Consider the following 24,341-nt stretch of genomic DNA (forward strand, 5'->3'; position numbering starts at 1 on the left):
AACTTTTTTGGCATAAGCAATCATTTCTGGCCATCATTCTTACACTGAGGGTGCAGTGTGTATATACACATAAGCAGCTGTTTTTTTGTAGTGGTTTGCACACACTATCTACTGCACCATTATTTGCTTGTGCACTGTGCATCAGTCAGCATAGAAACAGCAAAATCTCAAGCAATGCATGCGAATGTCAGCTTCCCAACGCTAAGGTTTAAACAGCATGTGTAATTTGTTTCCAAGAATTTTTCATTTGCCAGAGTGAATTGTATCCTAAGACAAAGAGAACATCAAGGGCGGTCTTCTAGCAATCCTGATGCAAAGCTTGCATTAAGCTGAAAAGTAAAAGATTTCCTCCCATGGACTTCTTTGCTACTCTTAAGAGAAAGTGTATTCTGGTTGAGAATAGTGTTCTAACATTAGATGATACATTACCTGTGCAGGGGGTGACTGCAGTGGGTTGTTATCTAGGGTGATTGTCTGTAAGTGCCTGAGGTTACGGTAACAAACCGGGATTGTTGTGATTTTATTGCAGGAGAAATCTAACCGAATCAAAGGCAACTCGGCAAGCTCTGTAGGAGAAAAGACACACGCATGAAAAACACTGTAGTCAATTACCGTATTTTTCGCCCTATAGGACGCACTTTCCCCCCTCCAAAAATGAAAGGGAAATGTGTGTGCGTCCTATGGGGCGAATGCAGGATTTCGCTGAAGCCTTGAGAGCGAGAGGGGTTGGTGGCTCCTGTTCTGGGGGCTGGGGTCGGGGGAAGCTCGGGCTTCCCCCGCCCCAGCCCCGCGCCTGGGGGAGGGTGGGAATAAAAATGTTTTCCTTTATTTCCCTCCCCAAAATCCAGGTGCGTCCTATGGGCCGGTGTGTCCTATAGGGCGAAAAATACGGTAACTGCAGAAGAAGATGAGACATTCGCATGTAGCAAACAATTTGATTTTGGAAATAAGAGGATTTGTAGACAACTTCTCCCCTGCATTTCTCACCTTCAGGTAAATGCACCAGGTGATTTCTTCTGAGGTTCAGGTCCCGTAGAGAATATAAACTGCCGATCTGTGATGGAACTGTCTGTATTTCATTACAGCTTACATCCTAGAAAATCATGAAGAGGAGTGAGCTGTGGTTTAATGATTTTAATGATGTGCACCATGATATAAACACCATTTCAGTAGTTCAAAGCTTTGTCTTGTGAATGAAAAGTCACGAGATTTAAGCCCATTGTACACATGCAGAATACCTCCTCTTTGGAGAGGATCAATAACTCATGGTATGCACAGCATCCTTTGAATGTACAATAGTTCAGTACCCAGCCTCTGAGCATCTAAGGTGCTGCTACCAGTCAGAAAAACAAGCCAGGTGACATAATAATAATAATAATAATAATAATAATAATAATAATAATAATAATAATAATAAATTATTTATACCCCGCTCATTTGGCTGTGCTTCCCTAGCCACTCTGGGCTGCTTCCAACAAAATATTAAAATACAGCAATGCATCAAACATTAAAAGCTTCCCTAAACAGGGCTGCCTTCAGATGTCATATCCAAATTACAGAGGTCAGGAATGCATACATGCATATTAAAAACAGCAAGAAGGAGGCTACCAAAATATGCTAATCATTTACTAGAGACATACTTCGGAAACAACAGAACGTACAGCCCAGAAATGCAAATCAGGAATGTAGTAATAAATGCACAGTCCTGTAATATTAAAACATCAAAGCTAATAAGGAGTTTTGTAAAAATGCATTCCAAAAGACCTGCCAATACAAAACTGTGAAAGACTGAATAATAAATGTCACTCAGATAGCTTGGTGAAATGGATGAGGAGCACCAAGCTGAGCTTGAAGCCTGGCAAGATGGAGGCACTGTGGGCAAGTAGCTCCCGTGTCAGTTGCCTACCCTGGGTGGGGCTGCACTCCCCCTGAAGGGGCAAGTTCGCAGTTTGGGGTGCTTCTGAATCCAGCTGTGCCATTGGAGGCTCAGGCAGCCTCAGCGGCATTTGACCAACTCCAGCTGGTTTGACAGCTGTGGCCATTCTGCGGCCAGGAAAGCCTAGCTGCAGCAGTTCATGTGTTGGTCCCTTCAAGAATGGATTATTGCAATGCGCTCTACGTGGGGCTTCCCTCACACAGCGAGGATGCGGCAACACAACTGCTGACACGAGTGAGGCCTTGTCAGCATGTAACACCTGTACTCAGAGGTCTACACTGGTTGCCGATTTGCCACCAGGCTAAGTTCAAGGTGTTACTCCTAGTATACAACTTGGAATTGTATACTCCTAGTATACTCCAACTAGTATACTCCTAGTATACCACTCCCTTAACAACTTGGAACCAGTTTATCTGTTTATCTACGGTTTATCTGTTTATCTACCACTCCCTACATGTGCCCACTCGTCCGCTTCCATCGGCGTGACTGGCACTGCTACAGGTGCCACATAATACCCATTTGTAAGAACTCAGTCGTTCAATGTGGAAGCACCTGCACCTTGGAACTCCCTGCCTATTGAGATCAAGCAAGCACCTTCAAGGTACTCTTTCAGTGCCTGCTAAAAACACCATTGTTTAGACAACCTACTGGATGCTTAGAAAATTGAGGTAATTTTAATCTGTTTCAGTAGTTCAACTTTTAAAGTTGTTTTAAAGTAAGGTTGTGAATTTTTCTCAAATTTATTGTTTTAATATTTTTGTAAACCGCTTTTAGGATTTTTACAATCAAGCGGTGTATAAATAAACAAACAAGCATATTAATTAATTATAGCTACTACGTTAACACATCAGAAAGCCCACAGGCTATCGGTGGAAAATACAATGATAACCTCCATAATTCTAACGATTCCATCAAAAGGATGTAAGCACGCACACACAAAAAATCACTTGTGGCTCTCAATGTGTCAACATCTCATTGTTTAAACAAATTCAACACTCTTTAGCAGCTCACCATAAAGCTAAACGAAAACCACAAGAATTTGGCACCTATCCATCCCACTCATTTCTAGGAAGGTTGAAGAAAGCATGTCAAGCTTCAAAAACAGAGCACAAAAATAGCATTCACCCTGCTCCATTTGCAGTCATGACTATCATGTTAAAATGTGTGTTCTGGGACACATCAGAGTTTGGATAACCTTCAAGATATATCAGGATGTTTATACTGGAATTCTTATCCTGATTACTCAACATATGTTTAGTAGAGTGTGGCAATCCCTGGATATTCCTGATTCATAAAAGGTGTCTACCTAACAATCAGTTTGGGGGGGAAAGCTAATGCTTCCTTGATAAAAGTTTGACAATTAAGGTTTTAAATAAACTTACAAGCTCCATCAGGTGTCTTAGCTGCCCAATTTCTTCAGGTAGTGAGACGAGCTTATTATTGCTTGCTATCAAAACTTTCAAAGGCAGGCTGCACAAGTGAACTGGCAACGTTGAAAGCTGATTCCGGCTTTTCAACAAGACAAGGAAAAACACACAAAAAGGCAAATAGTCAGAACATTAGATGAAACATATAACCAGTTCATGTGCAGCATGAGAAAATCAAAATGCACTGTTATCAGAATATAAGAACAGGGCAGTTTGGGCACATTAATCAACAGCGGGGATCTTCTGCTATATCCACAGGGTCAAATGACTATGAAGAAAAATCATGGCTGTACAGGATTTCTGACAAGCTGAACTGAATTCTGGGGTTGAAATTAAAAGGCAATACTGGAAGAACTTGCAGTGTATGCACCAAGCTGTGATTCAGAGAACTGCAGAGTCCTGTTTTATATGCATTAAACAGTTTATTGCTTTTCACATTTGCTTGCTATGCCAGAAGACAGAAATGCCCACAAGCTGTTTGAAGTCCCATACTTATGGGACCAAGTTGTCAAAACTAACCTCCCTGAATAAAGAAAACCACCATCACATCACTTGAGAGTTATTTCACCATCGGCTCTTCTTCCTTGACAGATCCCTGCTAACCAAGAATTAACCCTAATTCCATACAGCTCAGTTATCACAATAAAAAAAGCTATCATACAGTTAAAATGCTTCAGTCTTCTGTCAATGCCATCCAACCAAAGATTAAGAGGAACAAAAGCACTGGAAAAAGCCTAGAGCAATACTTGTTTCCTTTGCTGCTTTCCATCTGATGTCCAGACTACCTTATGCCAGAGGTTAGGGAATGGGAAAAGGTAGTTTGTGTGAAGGCAAAAAAGGGGGGAAGTTAAGTCCTAGCCATATTTTCTGGATAACTTTTCCTGAAATGTATGGAGGGAATCCGATTGGCCTCCATGCAGAGAAAAAAGTTAGTGATGTTCCTTAATCTCTTGATTTTAGAAAGGAAAAATGGAAAGCTTTATATTGGAAAGAGGCTCAGATGGCCAGAAAGACAGTCACCTGCATTTTCTTTTTCAAGCTGTGGTATGTGAATCTGTGTTGAATATTAATGCCCATCTCTTCATGTTACATAGTTAACCTTAAGAAATAACTTTAGACTGGCATAACCAGTTTATAATGGTTGGTGCTTTACTGTGCTTTTAAATATCTTGTTCAGAGCTGCCCAGAGTGGCTGGGACAACCCAGTCAATAAAATTATTATTATGACTTTAAAAGTCAGGGGAAACCAGCAGCTGACAGGAATCGAGAAATCTGAAGTCTGGAATCAATGCTTCTCCATCCATAGGTTGCAATATTGCCTCGGGTCATCCACGGATCAGAACACAGCTGTTACACATTTTATGAACTATGAAGAAAAAGCTTATGTAGCATGGGGAAAGGATTTATATGGCGTTGCTGGATAGAAATTGGTGGGAACTGGCTAATATTTGCCTCATCTTCCTCCTTTGAGATAAGTCATCTGGGTAACCAAGTGGATCTGTACTATCTAAGATCTCAGTCTTTATGCCTGTCTGGGTAAAGGAGGGAACCATGTGGCTAAAACTGGCAGCCTGAGGATCTTATACAGTGAAGCATCTAAAAAGGAAACCACAGTCAACTGCAGCTGGACTTTCTAGCATTAATTTAACTTGACCTTAAATCCCACATAAAGGAGCACGCCCAAGAGTGAAACAGAAGAAAACACAAGTACAAAGCAAACTATAAACAGTTCAAGAGAGATGTACAACCCACATGTAAACTCTGCAAGGGAGCAACGGAATGGCTTGTACCGGAAAACTGTGTTCAAATTCAGGTACGTTGTCATGAAAGGAAAAATAGTAACCAAGTGAATCAGGCACGATGAAGTAGGTTAACCATACTGTGTTTGCAAACAGTAATTACAATGAGCAGATGCAAGAGGAAGGCTGCTGATTACAGCTCTCAATCTCAAGTGCTGGAAAAAGAAACACTGGCCTTGAAGGTTTGTTCTTTTCAACAGAAGAAGATAGTCCTGCAGTGGGTTGCTCCTCCCGGCTGCTGAAGGCAAAGCAGTACAAATGGCGTTTGTGCCTTCTGGTGGGAGAAGATTCCTCAGTTTTGGAATGCTCTGCAGCAAAGAATTCTAACATGCTACAAACCTCAAATCTCATGAGGAGTGCAATGCTAAACACCAAAAACACCAAAAAACCCACAATTTTTCAATCGCCTAAGATCCAAAACAAAGCACCGCCTTTCAGAAATTCCCCCCAGACGTATGGCAATCTTAAGGTTAGCCAGATTAATTTGTATGCTGTTGGTGGATTCTTGTTGGATTTTGGGACATTCCCACTACATGTGGAGGTATGTGCCTGTGGATTTTGGTCAGGCTCCTGGGCGAATCAGTGCTAGTTTCTGTGATGTTATGTACCATCTGTGAGTTTCAGGGCGAGTTCTTTTCTTCTAGCTGAGATGGATTTAAAGGGAGGTTTAGACCTCATTCTAGTCCATTGGATAGGGTTAATTTCATGGCTTATATCGTCCTCCCATTGTTTTTTGATTATGTCGAGGGGGCTTGTGGGATTTTGGAGTAGTACAGTGGTACCTCGTGTTGCATAACCTCCAGGTTACAGAATCTTTGGGTTATGGCTGCAGCAAACCCAGAAGTGTATACTTCTGGGTTTCGCTGCTCGCACATGCGCAGAAGCACTCTGTGCACCGTGCGCATGCACAGAAGCGCTCTATCGCACCACGTGCGTGCGCATAAGTGGCACTGAATTAAATCCGTAACCAGAGGTACCACTATATCTCCTCTTCTTCTTTAAACAGCAAGGACTTAGAAGCAGGATGGGTGGGGCAGGATACCTTCCTTCCAAAAGAAAATCAACCCTCAGTTCAATGTTTCTTTCCTTTCAGTGGATCACACTGTTGACAAGCAGTTGCTCCACTCTGTGTGGCTTCTAAATACTTTAGTTTGCCTAGAGAGAAGGGTGGTTATTTTTAATGCATGGAGCCTAAGCTTTGTACTGAAAAATCCTCTCCTCAAGCAGCATAGACTGTCCAACATAAATTGGCAGCACATAATAAATGCACAACAATGGGAAGTTATCCTCTGACTCACATCCTTTGAATAAAAAAAAAGACTCACTGTAAAAAAATTAAGGAAACTAGGCAAAACTGAATTGGCTAGAGGATAGTGCCAAAGCAAACTCTATTACTTATTTTTACACTCTTTTATTTATTTACTAGTTCAATCTGTATCCTGCCTTTCCAAACGGTGCTCAAAGCAGCTAACAGTGGTCCGAGAGAGAATAAAATATACAAGGTAACAACAGAATATATCACTGCCTATCAATAAATCTAATAAAAACAACAATCAACCAGAATGCAACTTATTTACAAAGGGTACAAGGTAAGCTTATAAAACCCAAAGCGTGCCTGAATAAAAACATCTCTATCTCTGTACAAACATCTTAAAGCACTTTTCTTGATTTAACACAAAGGACACAATGAATAAGATAGCCTATTACTATCAAGTCAGCAGAAATTCAAGTTTTTACTACCATACGCTTGAATATTTCATGCTAAGCAGCTTTTACTACAAATAATGTGGCCTTAAAAATCAGAGGATTTTTAAAAGGTAAAGGATCCCTGGACGGTTAAGTCCAGTCAAAGGCGACTATGGGGTTGTGGCGCTTATCTCACTTTCAGGCCGAGGGAGCCGGCGTTTGTCCACAGACAGCTTTCCCGGTCATGTGGCCAGCAGGACTAAACCGCTTCTGGGGCAACGGAACACCGTGACGGAAACCAGAGCAGATAGAAACGCCATTTACCTTCCCGCCACAGCGGTACCTATTTATCTACTTGCAGTGGCATGCTTTCGAACTGAGTACAAGGAGATCCTGTCAGAACAGGAAACCCAGAGAGTCCCAACATGCATGCAGAATTCTTTGAATCACAGCCAGTGTTTTTATTCAAGTCTGGCCCCAGCACTGAATGGTAGAAATGTGAAGAATTGCTTGCTTTCCCCACAGACGCTTTCCCCTACACTGCGTCCCTTTGGCTTGAGCTTTTCAAGAGTTGCATAATGTTGGGCGCTGCTACTTTTATATCACGGTTACCTGATATTCAGGAACGTTAAGGACTGCAGGTTCAGAATGGCTTCTGGAATATAGCGAATGCAATTCTGGTACAAATTAAGGCTCTCAAGGGAAACAAAGAGACAAGTTTCTGCTGGCAGCTCCGAGAGTCTGTTCCGCGATAAATCTGAAACAGAAACAATACATAACATGAGACTGAATGAATAAGGAAAAAAAGCAGGTGACCATTATCTGTAGAACACAGGTAATGTAGGACATGTGGATATAGGATAATAATAATAATAATAATAATAATAATAATAATAATAATAATAATAATAATAATATAAAAAAAATAAAAATTTTATACCCCGCACTCCCCAGCCAAGGCCGGGCTTAGGGCAGCTAACAACCAATAATAAAAACGAGTTGAATTAATACAAGATTAAAAACAAGATTAAAATACATTAAAACACTTAAAATGCAGGATATGGATTCTAGTCCACGAAAGCTTACAATCCTAATAAATTTGCTATTCTTTTATTATGGCGCCATCAAGCTCATGGTTTTGATGCAACAGACTGCCACTGATTGACAGACTAACACGGCCAACCCTTCTGGAAATTATTAGCTATGTGTGGCTCAAAATAAGCTATTTTGTAAATAGCAGCTAAAAGGGACAATAAAAGGAAAAGGTTTCTCTAGTGGTGCCATTTGCCAAGCTCTTTTGAAGTCAAGCAAGCTCAACTCCTTTCCCCTGAACTATCAAGATTTTGCAATCGCAGAGACCAGTTTAAAAAAAAAACAATAAGCTAAAACAATTACAAATGAAATCTGTTTTTGTGAATGGGGGTTTAGGAAGAGGAATCTGAGAGCGGTGGTGGAAAACAGCAAGAAACAACACTGCAGCACCTTGTGCATGTACAGCCGCTACACACCCCTTTTGTGGCTGCCCATTTTCTTCCCTGAAGTCTCCACCTTCAATAAAGTGAGCTCAGAGATGGAAATCCCCTGCTTTCCCGGGAAGTTTGGTGGGAGGAGGAGACTGTGCAGGTCTCTGTGCAGGTTCTTCACAGTGCCTCAAACATTTGGGATGTTTTAACGTAAAAAATAATAATCAAAAACCAAGTTTTATGCAGCATATAATTTTATATAAAATGAAGGAACGGCGCTCAAATGAAAATCACACTGGTGCTGATTTGGGAATGAGTGTAATTGCTCTTCTGGACTGGCATTCAGGAATCAGAATTACTTGTTTCCACAAGTCTACAGGAAAACTTAAGCCTTACTGGAAAAAATGGGGGGGGGGAATATCCATGGAGGGAATATCATATGGGTAAAAGAAAAGAAGAAAATGTCTCTAGCCAACTGTATAGCTGTAAAGGTTCTAGGGGTTGCTCGTGCGTAAGCCGGTGCTTATCTCCCCGGCTGGGTGCAAACACCTGGCTGGGTTGCCTAAGTGAACCTTTTCTGTCCGGACAGCCACTCACCCGTGGCTGACTCAATCGCTGGCAGAATCCGTCAGTGGGCGTTTCTTAAACTTCTTCCAGCAAAAAAGCTCTTTGACGCCTAGTCTCCTCCTACTCTCTCTGCGCGAAAGCCTTCTGCGCAAGGAGGGTGTGGGCAGTGGAGGACCCCTACTCTCCCCACTGGTCCCAGGCAAGGAGTCATGGGACCGCCTCGCCGCTTCCCCCATCTGCCCCCCTTCTCCACTGGTGATTCTCTTCCCCAGAAGATGGGCTGCTTCTCCCGATCCCTGGACGCTCTCTGGAATCCCTCTGGCTTTTGCTCTCTCCCTCCAGCACTGATGGCAGTTCCCTGACAATAGCCAAAAACCTTTAAAATGCTATGTATACACAAATATTTAATGAATTAATCCCAAACTAGACTAATTTGTTGCAGTCACCTTTACAAGACAATTCAACTGCATTTGCTGCATTTCTACAAAAACACCCTAATTTTATGAGGAAATATGTGAAGGACACGCAATAGATTTGTGGAGCTCAATTCCTCTTTCATCCCTTGCTACCTCCGCCCCCATCTTTTTGCTATGCTACCTACCCATTTTCTTGTTTAAAATTATAGCCCTTTTGCAGACATGGACCTGCCTTTGTTTTTTAATTCTGAAACTCTTTAAAGCACTGTAGATCCTTATTCTTGTGGTATTAAATAATTAAACCTGCCCGATGCTTCAGCCCTTGTCCCTCATCCATGTCCCAGATCTGTTCACCAGGTTAATGTGTCCAAGGGTGCTTTGAATTCTTTTCTCCCTAACATCAGCCTTAAATATTGCATGGGGAAAGCATTTTAAAAAGTAGAGCAATGGCAAAGTACGTTACAGAGTTTAAAAAAAACAACACTGGAGGAGTAAGAGCAGGCTTCCTCAAACTCTGCCCTCCAGATGTTTTGAGACTACAACTCCCATCATCCTTGACCACTGGTCCTGCTAGGAATCATGGGAGTTGTAGGCCAAAAACATCTGGAGGGCCGAGTTTGAGGAAGCCTGCTCTTACTCCTCCAGTAAGCCTACAAAGCAGCTTTTGCTTGGATTCTGCAACAAAAACCCAATCACACTGGCCACTGATCTTGGGAACTTGATATGGCAGGCCAGTGAAACGGAATTAAATATTTTCTTTTTCTTTTTTTAAGTAATATTTATTGAAATTTTACAAACAATAAAAAGTTTCAAAATTTAAACATAAAAAATAAAAACAAAGAATAACCCTAATAAAAGAAAACAGAGCTACAAAAATACAAAAACAAAACACATGAAAAATGCAAAATAGAAAACAGTTAACAAGAAAAGGAAAAAAAAGAAATCAATATTTTCATATCTTATACTTCATTTACTAGTTTCCTGACCTCCTCACACCTCCCTTTTTGTATTCCAGTTCAGATGTTTAATTCAGCAAGTCCTTACCCTCTATCATTTGTCCTTGCTCAGCATCTTAACCTATTATAAATATATATTTTCCACCATTATCAATCCATATTTACATATTCTTGTTAATCTTTTTACCAATACCGCTTGTTTTCAATCCAACATCCCTTTAACATTCACTAATTTTACAGTATTTCTGCAAGTAGTCTTTAAATTTTTTCCATTCTTCTTCCACCGCCTCTTCTCCCTGATCTCAGATTCTGCCAGTCATTTCTGCCCGGAATTAAATATTTTCCCCACTCTGTGTCTCTGTGTGTATCTATATCTATAATCTATGTCTATATCTATATCTGAAAGATTTCCATACTGTCCATCAGAAATGGTTTATGTAGGAAGACACAAGATTTACCCACCAGGGAAGAATGGCAGATGAAGTTGATGGACTACATGGAATTGGCGGAAATGACTGGCAGAATCCGAGACCAGGGAGAAGAGTCGGTGGAAGAAGACTGGAAAAAGTTTAAAGACTATTTACAGAAATACTGTAAAATTAATGAATGTTAGAAAGATGTTGGAATGAAGTTATATGGCTTTAGTAGAAATGTTATAAGGAATTAAGTATAAATAGATTATTAGAGCATTAAAGGGAAAAATAAGGTTAGAATGTGTTAAGACAACTATAGGATAGAAAACAGAGGAAGATGGAAAGGAATTGCTGAAACAATTAATAGAAGTGGAATACAAAAAGGGAGGTGTGAGGAGGTCGTGGAAATTAGTGAAAGAAAGATAAGATATTGAAATTGGACTGTGTTTTAAATGGTTTTTGTTTTGTTTTGTTAGTTGTATGTTAGTGTTTAGCAGTTTTGTTTTGGTGGGTTTTTTTGTATTGTATTGTATTATTGTATGTTTTTTCTTTTTTTGGTTTTTTGTAGTGTTGTGTTCAATTTGTTGGAAAACTAATAAATATTATTATTTTAAAAAACCAGAAATGGTTTATGTAACATGATAATTGTTTTACTGCTTCTGTTTATTATGTTTTTCCATTACCTTGTTTTTGCACGTAACATAATTAACAACATCATAAAATCCCTTAAACCATCAGCCTCTTAACAAATCTCAGGCTCAATAGGGAAGCATTTGATGTGACTGCATGTTTTCCTCTTCAAGCACTTAAATAAGGTTTGTAATAAATACCGCTAGTTCCATGCTTGGAGGATTTCCTGAAACAGGAGGGCAGGATGATCTCATGCCTTCCTCCTTGCCGACTACGGCAGGAGCATTTTTTGAACTTGGTTTATTTTAAAATCGCAACAACAACCCCTGTGAAACAATACCATCTCTCCTGCCCACAAGGCATGGCTTAAGAAGGAGTTTTCAACTCTCTTCATTCCTAGCTTGTCTGCATTCACACAGTTGTAGGGCAAGTGCTGAGGGCAAAACAAAGAACCAAAGGGCAGAAAATAAATTAACATTGGGGCTGAATTTTATAAACATAACACCATGCCAGTAGTGTGTTAATATTGTGCAACTTTTAAATTACCGGTACTCTTCTCACGAAATGAAGGCAGTCACTGGGAGAACTGGATGGAATGTTTTTTGTTATTTATCATTTATTTTTCAAAACAAAGAATGGAAGATTATTTTAAATCAAATAACCATCGTAGCCTACATTTTTTGTTCTTATAATGGTATGGCTGGCTTTGATCAATTGATCTGAAATGCGTTACTACTTGTTATCGCAGCTGTGATTCAGTTGCAGCGGGAAAATATTGTATTCAGAATGGCAGCTAACAAATTAATTAATTAATTAAATATCTTGGGAACTCTTTTAGATTCAAGAAGCAGTATAGAAATGTATTGTATTATATTATTATATTATATTATTAATAATCAATGGCCAGTTGTCATAGCAGACATATAAGTGCATATATCTAGCACTGTTGCCCTGCTCTGTGAAATGAAATTCTCAGCAAGAACTCCCAGCACACAGATGGACTTCAGAAACACAAAGTGCGAAAATTAAGATGCTTTTACCAAAATCCTATTTGTGACAAGTTTGCAAACTCAAGAAGAAATCTGCCGACAGGCCATAAACTGGGAGACCTGAGTACAAAAACCACACTTCCAGTGCAAGACCAACTCATAATGTTTCCATGTGGCAAATATATCAAGGAAGCCAAAAGGTCCAGTTTCACCTAGCCCACTTCTGACCAATGCCTGAAAAATCAAGTGGACCTGAAGGCCTGACTAAGCAGTCATGACTATGTATTCCTTAGACCTGTACACAAGTCACACACTGCATGGGGCAATCTGAAGCAAAGCAGTAGCTTAACTTTGCAATGTTGTTTTAGACTAACATGCCAGACCACCTATATTAATACCACAAATTAGAAAGGGCAAACTTCCCAAAAGAACTCTGGAAATGCTATTCCTTTTTATAGAATAAAAGTATCCCTGCTGGTTAAACTAAGCAAAAAGAGGGACTCTGCGGAGCTGTATGGCTGTTCTGTCTGCTATCACGAGAGCAGGCAAGCATGAACAGTGGTCCTTATATGGGAAAGACTATTTTTAATAGGCTTCCAATTTTTACTGCTACAGCAGAAAGCAAGTCATGTGTCGCTGAATTCATAGCAACTCCACTCGCAAAATTCCTCCTGTATAGCAACACAATTATTTCTTCATTAACAGTATGTGCTTAATCCCAAAAAAATTCCTCAAGAATGTTTTAAAGTGAATTATGGATGAATGTCAAGTGAAATAAAAGGACTTAACCTGCAACCCAGCAGAGAGCTACCTGCATCCAATTCCTATTGATTTAAAAAGAGGTAAAGGTACCGTATTTTTCGCTCTATAACACGCACCAGACCATAACACGCACATAGTTTTTAGAGGAGGGAAACAAGAAAAAAAATATTCTAAACGAAATAGTGGATATATGATTTTTGTGGTTCATGCTGTGGCCACAGACATGTGATCTGACAGTGAGTTTGGAGTAGCCCAATGCAAAAATCCTGAGGATCCATGTGGATCCATGCTTTGTAACCACGGAGGAGGGAAGGAAGGGGAACCATGGATCCTCTGCTCACGACTGCAGCAGATTCCCCCCCTGATGTAACATTTGTAAGTTTCTTTAAATCATATATTGTGTTTTAGTTAAAATTATTTAACTGAAATTAATATGAAACTATTTGTTGACTGCCTTCGTCTTCCGTACAAAAATAATCAAGAAGTATGCAACTGATAGTTTAAGTGCTTTATTTTTATTGTGCTTTAAAATATGTAACTAATATATTTAACAGGTTTTCAGCCTCAAGTATCTGTAACTTGGCTGTGCATTTTCTCTATAGGAATGGATTTCTAAAATCAATCTGCAGCAAAATACATAAAAACCAAATGTTTCGTGGGTAAATATCAAACAGTAGTGTTTATTGGAAATGGTGGAGAAAAGGTTTTCTGGCAAATGACCTGTGACCAATGTAACGTGATCAATATAACATCTGACAATTCACTGCCAGCTCGACAATTCTATGAGACTATGAGTCTATGATAGAGATCCACATTTATTTTACTCATATGTAAAATGCCATTTTGGAAAACTGTTCCCAGATAATGAAACTTTGGGAAATTATCTTTTAAATGATGAGGAACATGTTAACTATATATGCAAATTAGAAATGAGCCTGTAAGTTGATATTTTCATGGAACTACTCCCACCCAAAAAACACATAAATGCCACAAGAGAAATAGTTACAGGAAAGAAAGCCTGTGTGGTCTATACTAGAACTGGTCTTGGGTCCTAGTACTTTCCAGGATTCTCTCTCTCCCCCGCCCGTTCTTTGCAAAATTCCAGCAAACCCCTCTCCCTTACAACAGTTGAATCGTCCTTCATTTTCCCCCTTTAGTACAGGCTCCCCGCCAACAGCTTAAGTAAGTTTCTTTTTCAAGCAAGGGGAAAGTACTGAGCCAAGCTGGCTAAAATAAGCTGAACTAAATAAATAAATGTTGCGAGACAGTTATGCCGAGGAGTGAATTAGACGTCTCAGCTGGCTTACAAGATTTGGTAAAACTGAGTGCGCCCATGATTTTAGGGAACAGGCTTAAAGTCAGTCTCTGCTACTGCTAAGAATTCTACAGAAAAGGAATTGTTACACCATGAAAATAACCCAGGACCTCAATGTGTGTGAAAGTGCAACAGGATTTTTTTAAGCATATGGATGGACTTGAATCACCCACTGCTATGTCCAATCTACTTAGAAGTGACTCATGAGATCAACTGTATTCATAAATGAATGAGGCAAACTTCTCGGATTCTAAGAGAGGAAGTTCAGGGTATCTATGTAAACATGCAGGGCAGTATTTCATAATCAAATTATTGGGTAGGTTATGTCCAACCAATGATAACCCTTGAGACGTCAGCTGCACCAAATTTCTGCTGCTTCCAGTAACTGCTAGCAATCCAGTCCTGATTACCATATCATCTTCCGCTTTGCTCATGACTGCACGTGTGCACTGTTAAAAACTAGTCATATAAAATTAATATGGCATTTCCATGTGAGCTGTGTCATATGGCAGCCAATCGTGGTGCCGGCCATGGCAACTAGATCCTAGGGGCCGAGGAGTCATAGCAGCAGGGCAGGGGCTGGGGGCCTGCTGCAGCCTGTTCTGGCTCACTTGGCCTGCCCATCCACCACCTCTTGTCATGCTGTAGATCACGGTGCCTTCTGTCTAACCATGTGGATTTCAGCATCATGACATTTAGTGAAAATGTATATACAGTATATATGTGGTCACATCTGCAATTGGTGGCTTGTATTCTGTCTAGAGGGATGCGGGTGGCGCTGTGAGTTAAACCACAGAGCCTAGGACTTGCCAATCAGAAGGTCGGCGGTTCGAATCCCCATGACGGGGTGAGCTCCCGTTGCTCGGTCGCAGCTCCTGCCTTTACTTTAAGTGTGTATTTAAAAACGAAGCAAAACTATGCTTTAAACAAATTAGCCGTGTTCAGTTTCCAGCTTTCCCCATCAAAACATAAGAATTAACACTATCCCAATGCAAGGAGTAAGGATGCACTAGAAGTCTCTGATGCGGTCCACGATACAGTTGACAGGTAAGCAGGAATCCAAGAAGCATTGCTTTTACCCTCAAAACAGGATCCCATCCCTGAGCTATGGAAGGAAATCAACTGTGCTATCCCACAGCTGCAAGGATGATGCCTTGCCTATTGTGCTGGGGAGCTGAGCGTGCCTCCAAATTTAATCTAGACACAACCACCATTAAAAAAAGAGTATGCTTCAGGTATCAAAAACTAAAGAAACTTGCTTTATAGTCCTACATTTCCTCAAACATGTAGATGCATAAAACTGTAAATGATCAGACAGGCTGCAGATGACACTGGAATTTTATTGCCTAACATTATACAATGGTTCTATACAGCAATATATGGTGACACAGCAAGGTCATCAAATTGCCTTGCTGCACTGTAGACCCTACGTAATGTCTTTAAGAGAACAGTATCCATTGAAAAGAAGCATTGGTGGACTGAAGTCTAATGTTCTTTTAAGAACTCCATCCTTCTTGCTGATACCATTCTTAACAAATAGATTTCATTAAAGTCAACCCTCCCTCCCTCCCATGTTCAATTTCTGATATGACAATTAGTAGGCTTCTACCCAAAAAACTGGACTGGTGCCAGCTTACTGGTTCAGTACAAGATAAATCAATGTTGAGACATGAATTAACAATGCAGCGCAAGCTTTCAGAAAACCAAGTCTAAGAGACCATCCAAAGAATAAAGTACTAGATAGTTTCCCCAAAGTTTAAATTTAGACACAGCAAGTCAAAAAGGTCACCTTCATACTGAAGAATACACGGTAAATTTAAGCTGGAACTAAAGGAGCATGGCTAGCTACAAGTATCTTGGCTTGATTCAAAACTGTATCTGCTTTTCAAATGCTACAACTGAGACAAACATTTTCCAGTGCCTAAAAAACAGCTGTATGCAAGTAATGTTTTGACATTAATCTTAATCATCTATAAATAAAAATCCATTCGGTATAAACTGTTGTGAGTCTTAAATTACTGGTAAACCAGAATCCCAAGTATTTTGGGTCATCTAGTGGAAGGTCTGGAAAGAAACTAGAAACCTCCCCACTAAATTCATCTTTCTGATTAGACAGGAACCCTACATGAACCTTTCCCAACACAGTAATGTGCAATAAAAAAGTTTTCATACTGGAATTTTTTCTGATGCTCTGTAATTGGGGGGGGGCGCACACACACAAATAACTATTCCTAAAAATATGTTGTTTCATAAAATTAATCAACAACTTAATGGATGGATATAATACCAGTCAAATCCAGAGATGTGTAAGTCTGTACCCCGCTCCCACTTTTCCATTCCCCTCCAGGTCTTCACATTTCTAGTCAAATCCAGCAGTTTCAACGTTGTAATTAGTTCCATTTCAGATAAACTAAACCTACGAAATGTTCACATGCTTAATGCATAGTTCACTGGAGCTTGCAAAAGTGAGTACTGTACCTTCCTTTCTCCCCTTAAAATGTAAATAATACAAAAGAAGTGCATCCTATAAATTGTCATATTTTACAAATATTCCAATAAAATTATTTCCAACTAAAGCTTTGAGTATATTTGACCATAACATTCAAACCGTATTAAGTGTACTTTATTGATGGTTCCCCCCTTTAAAAAATGCAAATCTGTAAACAAAACACTACTTTTTCAACTTTATGATCAGATGTGCAACTATATAAGAATATATTGTTTATGTCACCATCGCAGTCAAACTCTGAGGCCTATTATCTCTCCACCTGATGCTTCCCCATCATATCAAGGCACATCTGTGAAATTGGGAATGCCAAGTTTCCAACTAACACGTTTATGTTTTAAAAATACATTATAGTTTATAACACCAACAAAATGGATCATGTGCCCATTTTCACTGATGTGGCATTGGGGGGAGGGATAGTTTTGTTATGAAGAAATCTCTCCTTTCTTTTGCACACATCCTGCACAGTGGGAAGCTCCATGTGGATAGAAATTAAGCTCAGGACATTTAAAGGAAGCTGCTCTCAGACCCATAAAAAGTATTATTAGCCTGACAGGTGTGTGAGTTGACAAGGGAGGCTGCTTTAGCTCCTAAAGAGAAAACGAAAGAGTCACGACACAACCAGGTCAGATATAACGGAACTAATGTAAGCACACACCGAAAATCATCTGTGAACTAGACACCACCTCTATAAGACGAGCACCAACTGTTGTATCAAGATCAGCCCAGATGTGAGTGACTTTGCCCTTGAAGTCACAGCAAGTTTGGGGAAGTTCCCACCAGCCTCGTTTCTGCTTAGAAAAATCTGGAGAATGGCTAGGTAAGAACACAAGGGTGGCTGAGCTTTCTGAAGGTATCTGAAGAAGTGTGCATGCACACAAAAGCTTATATCCAGAACAAACTTAGTTGGTCTCTAAGGTGCTACCGGACAATTTTTTTTTTTATTTTGACTGCGTCAGACCAACACAACTACCTACCTAAGCTTTCTTTGTAACTTTCACCACCACAATTCACGTAGCATGTATCAAAACCAGAGGGCCAATTTAAATCTAGCCTTACAGCAGAATAAAATAATAAAGCAGACATCACTGCAAACTGCCAGCAAGGGCTCACAATGCTTCTCTGCACAACAAAAAATCATTAAAAATCAGCATATTAGGGAGACTAGGCTCAGCAGTTTCTCCCTTACACCCTGATTTTCTACATAGTTGCAATGAATCATATAAGCTCACACCTGAAGACTGAGAAGGTACAGCCCAGAAACAAGTTTGCAGCCACATATACTGCGTGCCAAAGGGAGGCCCGAGTACCAAAACAAGTACTTGACCAAGCTGCAAAACAAACAGAGGTGTAACCATCTGCTGGACAACTTTTTGTATAAGGAACTTCAACTGAAATGTTTCTGTGCAAACACTGCACTCTCTTCCCCCTTCCTTTTACTGCAATCATCTGCAGGTTGGAAGCAACTTTTTGAAAACAGCACAGAAGCCTTTTGAAACATCTGTTGAACAGGAAGTGATGAACACTGCATCCCACTGACTTTGAGGCTGGTGGTGCCCGACAGGGAGAAAGTCATAATCCGAGCTGGGATTAGTCAGAACCAGATTTTTGTGTCTGTGTGATAAGCACAGCAGATAGATGTTTAAAAGAACTGTTCACTCAGAAGAGCCAAGTGGCAAGACTTATTTGGGAAATTAATCTCAGCAACAAAGACGAGCACAAGGAAAAGAAGCAAATTTTCTTGGATGAAACAGCCCTCTTCCCAAAAGCCGAAAACAGGCATCACATTTTTGTCTCTGCTGCTTTTCATCTCTTGCAAGTCATACAAGCAACATTAGCTTAAGCTTGAAAGTAGTTACGTCAATTTTTTTTTACTTATAAACAAAAATGGTTTTGTTAGTAGAGAAGGCAGCACTTTGAATCAAGAAACCTCTACTTCATTCCTAAATCTATTCTAGAATTGCAAGTGACCTACAATAAAATGTGCATATATAATTTCTTCCCTAACTGAATATACATACTCTCACTTTCTTACAGTCTTGTGCTCATAGCAGCAGTGAAGAACACAAGTCGCAGCACCTAATTTCACAAAGGCTGTGTCTTACAACACTTTGGCTGTCATCTCATCCAAACATTAGTCAGCTTTTAATCTGTTTATCCAAAGCTAGGTCACACTGTACATTAAGGTGAGACAGGTATTATTATATTTATATATGTGAGAAACTAGCAAAAAGTAGTCAAGCATTATTTATTTACAACCCACTTTTCCACAAAACATGCTCAAAACAGCTCATCAACTAGAGCAGAACAAACTGGTAAAAGGAAATATAAAGGTCTTGCCTGGTGCCTGAATGTAAAGAAGGCACTAGGTAGACCTCTGTGAAGACCATGTTTCTTTGCTCTGAGATGGGGGTACCCCAGAAAGGAAACAGTCCAACAAATATCAGAATGAAAAGGCTGGTCAATTTGGGAGAAGGGGGTCTTCAAACACTCTTGGTCCAGACCCACTATATTTTACCATATGGTGAGGAAAACTGCAGGACACATGAACCCAAAATAATTGGATATCCTCTTGATAAGCCGTTAATTACATTAATCTTTCTCTAACTGCAGAAACTGAAGATGACAATTCTAAAGAAGCTTCTGTTTCAAAAGAAAAAAGAAAAATAGTGCCTGTAGGCCCTTCTCGCTCTTGAACATTTAACACACGGGCCAGTTGTCAGAGCATCAGCAAACAGGAAGCAGGATGTACCTATCAACACCAAAACGGAAGAATGTATCAAGAAACAGGAAAAGTAGTAGCAGCAGCACACAAACACACACACCTTTAAGAAGGTGGGGGTGTGAGAAAACACCAGAAATGGAAATAATCTGATTTAGTTGTGACTGCGAGGAAGTTACAGCAATTTCATTATTCTGACATTTTATTATTCTGGCAGAGGTGACAAATAATAGTTTGCAGAGTTCTTTTAAATTTTAAGCAGCTGTTATGTATTTGAATATTTTTATCTTTTCTCAATCTGAGGCAAGTTTCCCAAACTACAATGCTTTGTAATAGCCATATATATATATATATATATATATATATATATATATATATATATATATTTGCTTTCGTAGATTTTCACGGGTACAGGAATGCAGGTTTTGGTGTCTTCGGGTGTCTTCCCGTGTAAGAGTTGGGGTGTCTAGGCGACGTTTCGACGAGGTCTCACTCGTCATCTTCAGGCTGGTGCTTTCGGCTTCTTGTTACTGGAACAGAGCAGGATCTCAGTGTTTGAGTTCCTATAAATACTGTTGAGGGGGTGTGGTGTATAGCCTCCAACGTTCTGGGCAGAGAGGAAGTTCCCAGGTTAGTGTGCCTTTTCTTCTTTTGTTCCTTAATTACTTGAGGGATATCTTGAGTGATTTCTTGAGTGATATTCTGAGTACCACTTAGGTGGGTCATTAGGTGTGGATTAGTTGCTAAAGCTTTCGTGTCTTGACCTCTTGAGCTTGTGAAGAGTTTTTCTGAGAAGATGGCTGTACTGCACTTAGTTGTGCTCTGGCTTGGCTTCGTGTATAGGGGCGAGCTGTGGTTTTGTGCCCTGTGCCAGCCAGATCTGTGTAGGGATTGCAGGGGGGTGCAGCATCCGGAGGTGCCACTATGGTTTAAGCCTCTCCTATCAGTGAAGAAATCCAGCTAAGAATCATCCCCAGAGAAAAATCATCCAGATGCCCCAAACTCTACGGTCTCCCCAAGATACACAAAGAAGGAACACCACTCAGACCAATAGTCAGCTCCATAGGCTCACCTCTACAAAATCTCGCTAAATTTCTCGCTAAGCAACTTCAGCCCTATGCAGAATCCATCGCTTCACACGTTACAAACTCCTTCCAGTTCATAGAAACAATAAAGAAGCAAAACCTACATCCCGATGACCTACTTGTGAGCTTCGATGTTGTATCTCTCTTCACACAAGTGCCCATTAATGAAGCCTTGACAGCCATTCAAAACAAATACAATCCCCCCGAATACATCCTGGATCTGACCAACCACTGCCTAACCAACACGTACTTCATCCACAATGGACAAAGATACAAACAGATAGAAGGAGCACCTATGGGATCACCCCTCTCACCGGTCATCGCAAATTTGTACATGGAACACTTTGAAACCAATGCTTTAGACAAGTCAGAACACAAACCCAAACTTTGGCTCAGATATGTTGACGACACCTTTGTAATTTGGCCACACGGGAAAGAAAAACTAGATAGCTTCCTCACACATCTCAACAGCCTACACCCCAAAATACAATTCACTATGGAAATAGAAGCCAACAACCAACTTCCCTTCCTTGACGTCCTAATCTACAAAAAACCTGATGGCTCCCTAGGACACACTATCTACCGGAAAAAAACACACACCAACCGCTACTTACATGCACAATCACACCACCACCCTGCACAAATAAACTCCGTAGCCAAGACTCTCATCTCCAGAACCAAACGCCTGGCTGACAAAGACCACTTGACAACTGAGTTACAGAATCTCTCAAATGTGTTAATCGCCAATGGATACCAGCAAAACAGGGTTACGAAGCTAATCCAAAAAGAAACACCCCCCAAAAACCAAGACACAGAAGAAAACAATGGCATGGCCCTCCTTCCTTATATCAAGGGCACTACAGATAAAATTAGCAAAATCCTCCATAAACACAATATCAAAACAGCCTTTTGCACCAACCAAAAAATAGCCAATATCCTCAGAAACCCCAAAGATAAAATCCAGTTGGAAAACCAAGGGGTCTATGAAATACCCTGCAAAGTCTGCCCAGCCACGTACATTGGACAAACAAACAGACGAATAAATGCACGTATCGCAGAACACAAGAATGCCGTCAAAAAAGAAGAAAAAACTTCCTCTCTTTTCCAACACATGAAAGAAACAGGACACGAAATTAATTTTGCAGATTCCAAATTGCTCTTTAACATGGAACATCACCACAAGAGAATAATCATGGAAGCCATCGAGATAGAGAAACACCCTCACAACATGAACAAGCGTGACGACACGTCCCGCCTGCCAGACATCTGGAAATTAGCCCTCCCCACAAAAACCGACACCAGAACCAGAGGCACACAGAACGCCATCACCAATCAACCACACCAGACCCAAACCCAGACCCTCTCCACAGATAAATTACAGACACCATCCAGTAGCCAAACCATAGTGGCACCTCCGGATGCTGCACCCCCCTGCAATCCCTACACAGATCTGGCTGGCACAGGGCACAAAACCACAGCTCGCCCCTATACACGAAGCCAAGCCAGAGCACAACTAAGTGCAGTACAGCCATCTTCTCAGAAAAACTCTTCACAAGCTCAAGAGGTCAAGACACGAAAGCTTTAGCAACTACTGTATTTTTTGCACCATAACACTCACTTTTTTCCTCCTAAAAAGTAAGGGGAAATGTCTGTGCGTGTTATGGAGGGAATGCCTACGGGTGGCATGCCTACGGATTTTCCTCCTCTAAAAACTACGTGCGTGTTATGGTCGGGTGCGTGTTATAGTGCGAAAAATACGGTAATCCACACCTAATGACCCACCTAAGTGGTACTCAGAATATCACTCAAGAAATCACTCAAGATATCCCTCAAGTAATTAAGGAACAAAAGAAGAAAAGGCACACTACCTGGGAACTTCCTCTCTGCCCAGAACGTTGGAGGCTATACACCACACCCCCTCAACAGTATTTATAGGAACTCAAACACTGAGATCCTGCTCTGTTCCAGTAACAAGAAGCCGAAAGCACCAGCCTGAAGATGACGAGTGAGACCTCGTCGAAACGTCGCCTAGACACCCCAACTCTTACACGGGAAGACACCCGAAGACACCAAAACCTGCATTCCTGTACCCGTGAAAATCTACGAAAGCATATATATATATATATATATATATATATATATATATATATATACACACACACACACACACACACAAAATTCACTTTGTACAGTAATCAAACTATCAAGAGACAGACGCTGAGCTAACATTACTGCTGTTTAGACTTTTAATATCATTTGGTGTTGTCTTTTAAGAGAGGCGGTGATGCTTTCATATATTTAAGAACTAGATCACTGCTTGAAGATGCGTTTAGCCTGTGCCTCAGTACTGTAGACTTCTTTTTAAATTGGGCAGAATCTGCACAGATAGTTAAGAGGTGTCACCCCTTTCGTAGCAGCACTTTGGGGGTGAAACGAGGGCGTGGGACAGCCCCCTTGTGTGACAATTACTGTTTTAACAGAGATGGGGTTTTAACTTTGGTGGGTGCTGTTTTATCTGGAGGCTCGGGTTGTTTTTAAGGGTTGTTAAATGATATCTGTTCATTTGGATTTTTGTATTTGTGAGCTGGAGTATTGTTTAGGAGCACTTGTTGGGGAGTGTATTGTTTATTAGTGTGTATACATTTGTATTGTTAATTGTATTGATAAATTTTTATGTTTTGATTATTTTTCTTATGTATTTTGTGCTTTGATTATTTTTATTATATATTTTGTGCCTTGTATATTGTATACAAATTTAACAAATAATAATAATTACATCACAAAAATATATGTCTAAGATGAGGGTTGGCCCAAGACATTTGCCGCTGCAGCCAAAATGCCCCCTCTATGCCCTCCCCCTGTAAATCCAGGTCCCCACCATGCCCCCATACTGCCGCCTGCCCCATCACCACAACTGTACCCTCACCTGCCACTACACCAGCACTACTGCCACAATGCAGCAGCAGTGGCTGTGATGGCGGTGCGGGCAAGGCCCTGGTGGGATTGGCAGCAAGGCAATGTGGGAGCACCTGAAACAATTGGCTCCACCTTGCTTAAATGAAAGTCCACACCGGGCTAAGATGTACAATGTCAACACTCTCTGCCTCCATCAGAAGACCAGTGTCTTTGGTTAAAATAAGTGAGCGATTCCATTTGCTCACTTTCATCCTAAGTTCTGTTTGTGCTGCATGACATCATGGCAGCAGGATGTACCGTATTTTTCACCCTATGGGACGCACTATGGGAAATGTGTGTGCGTCCTATGGGGCGAATGCAGGCTTTCGCTGAAGCCTGGAGAGCGAGAGGGGTCGGTGCGCACCCACGGCTTGCGGAGAGTTGCCTGCATGCTGAAGCCTGGGCACGCTGAGCTCAGTGCGCCCAGGCTTCGCGCAGCTCTCCGCAAGGCGCAGGAACCCGGCGCCAGGCTCCCACGGCTTGCGGAGAGTTGCCTGTTCTGGGGGCTGGGGTCGGGGGAAGCTCGGGCTTCCCCCGCCCCAGCCCCGCGCCAGGGGGAAAATAATTCCCCCCCCCCTTTATTTCCCCCCCAAAAAACTAGGTGCGCCTTATGGGACGGTGCGTCCTATAGGGCGAAAAATACAGTATTATGGCCTCAGTCAAGATTCTCTGCTGCATCCTGCACGCCTCCTCAAGGCCAAAGAGTCCCTTCTC

At 40.9% G+C, this 24,341-nt stretch overlaps 1 protein-coding gene across 2 annotated transcripts in view; it reads right to left on the bottom strand.

Moving 5' to 3' along the window:
* The window catches only part of LRCH3 (leucine rich repeats and calponin homology domain containing 3), a gene marked incomplete at its 5' end in the record, with an annotated part of 84,980 nt that overhangs the window by 46,679 nt on the left and 13,960 nt on the right, over positions 1 to 24,341 (bottom strand). For both annotated transcript variants that reach the window (XM_083504064.1, XM_083504065.1), the window contains 4 exons: positions 430 to 566; positions 988 to 1,093; positions 3,319 to 3,445; positions 7,461 to 7,605. In XM_083504064.1, coding sequence (XP_083360190.1) covers positions 430 to 566; positions 988 to 1,093; positions 3,319 to 3,445; positions 7,461 to 7,605 — 515 coding nt within the window. The remainder of the gene's footprint in view (positions 1 to 429; positions 567 to 987; positions 1,094 to 3,318; positions 3,446 to 7,460; positions 7,606 to 24,341) is intronic.

Source organism: Podarcis liolepis (assembly GCF_965112155.1).
Source record: "Podarcis liolepis genome assembly, chromosome: 5".
Lineage (NCBI taxonomy): Eukaryota > Metazoa > Chordata > Lepidosauria > Squamata > Lacertidae > Podarcis > Podarcis liolepis.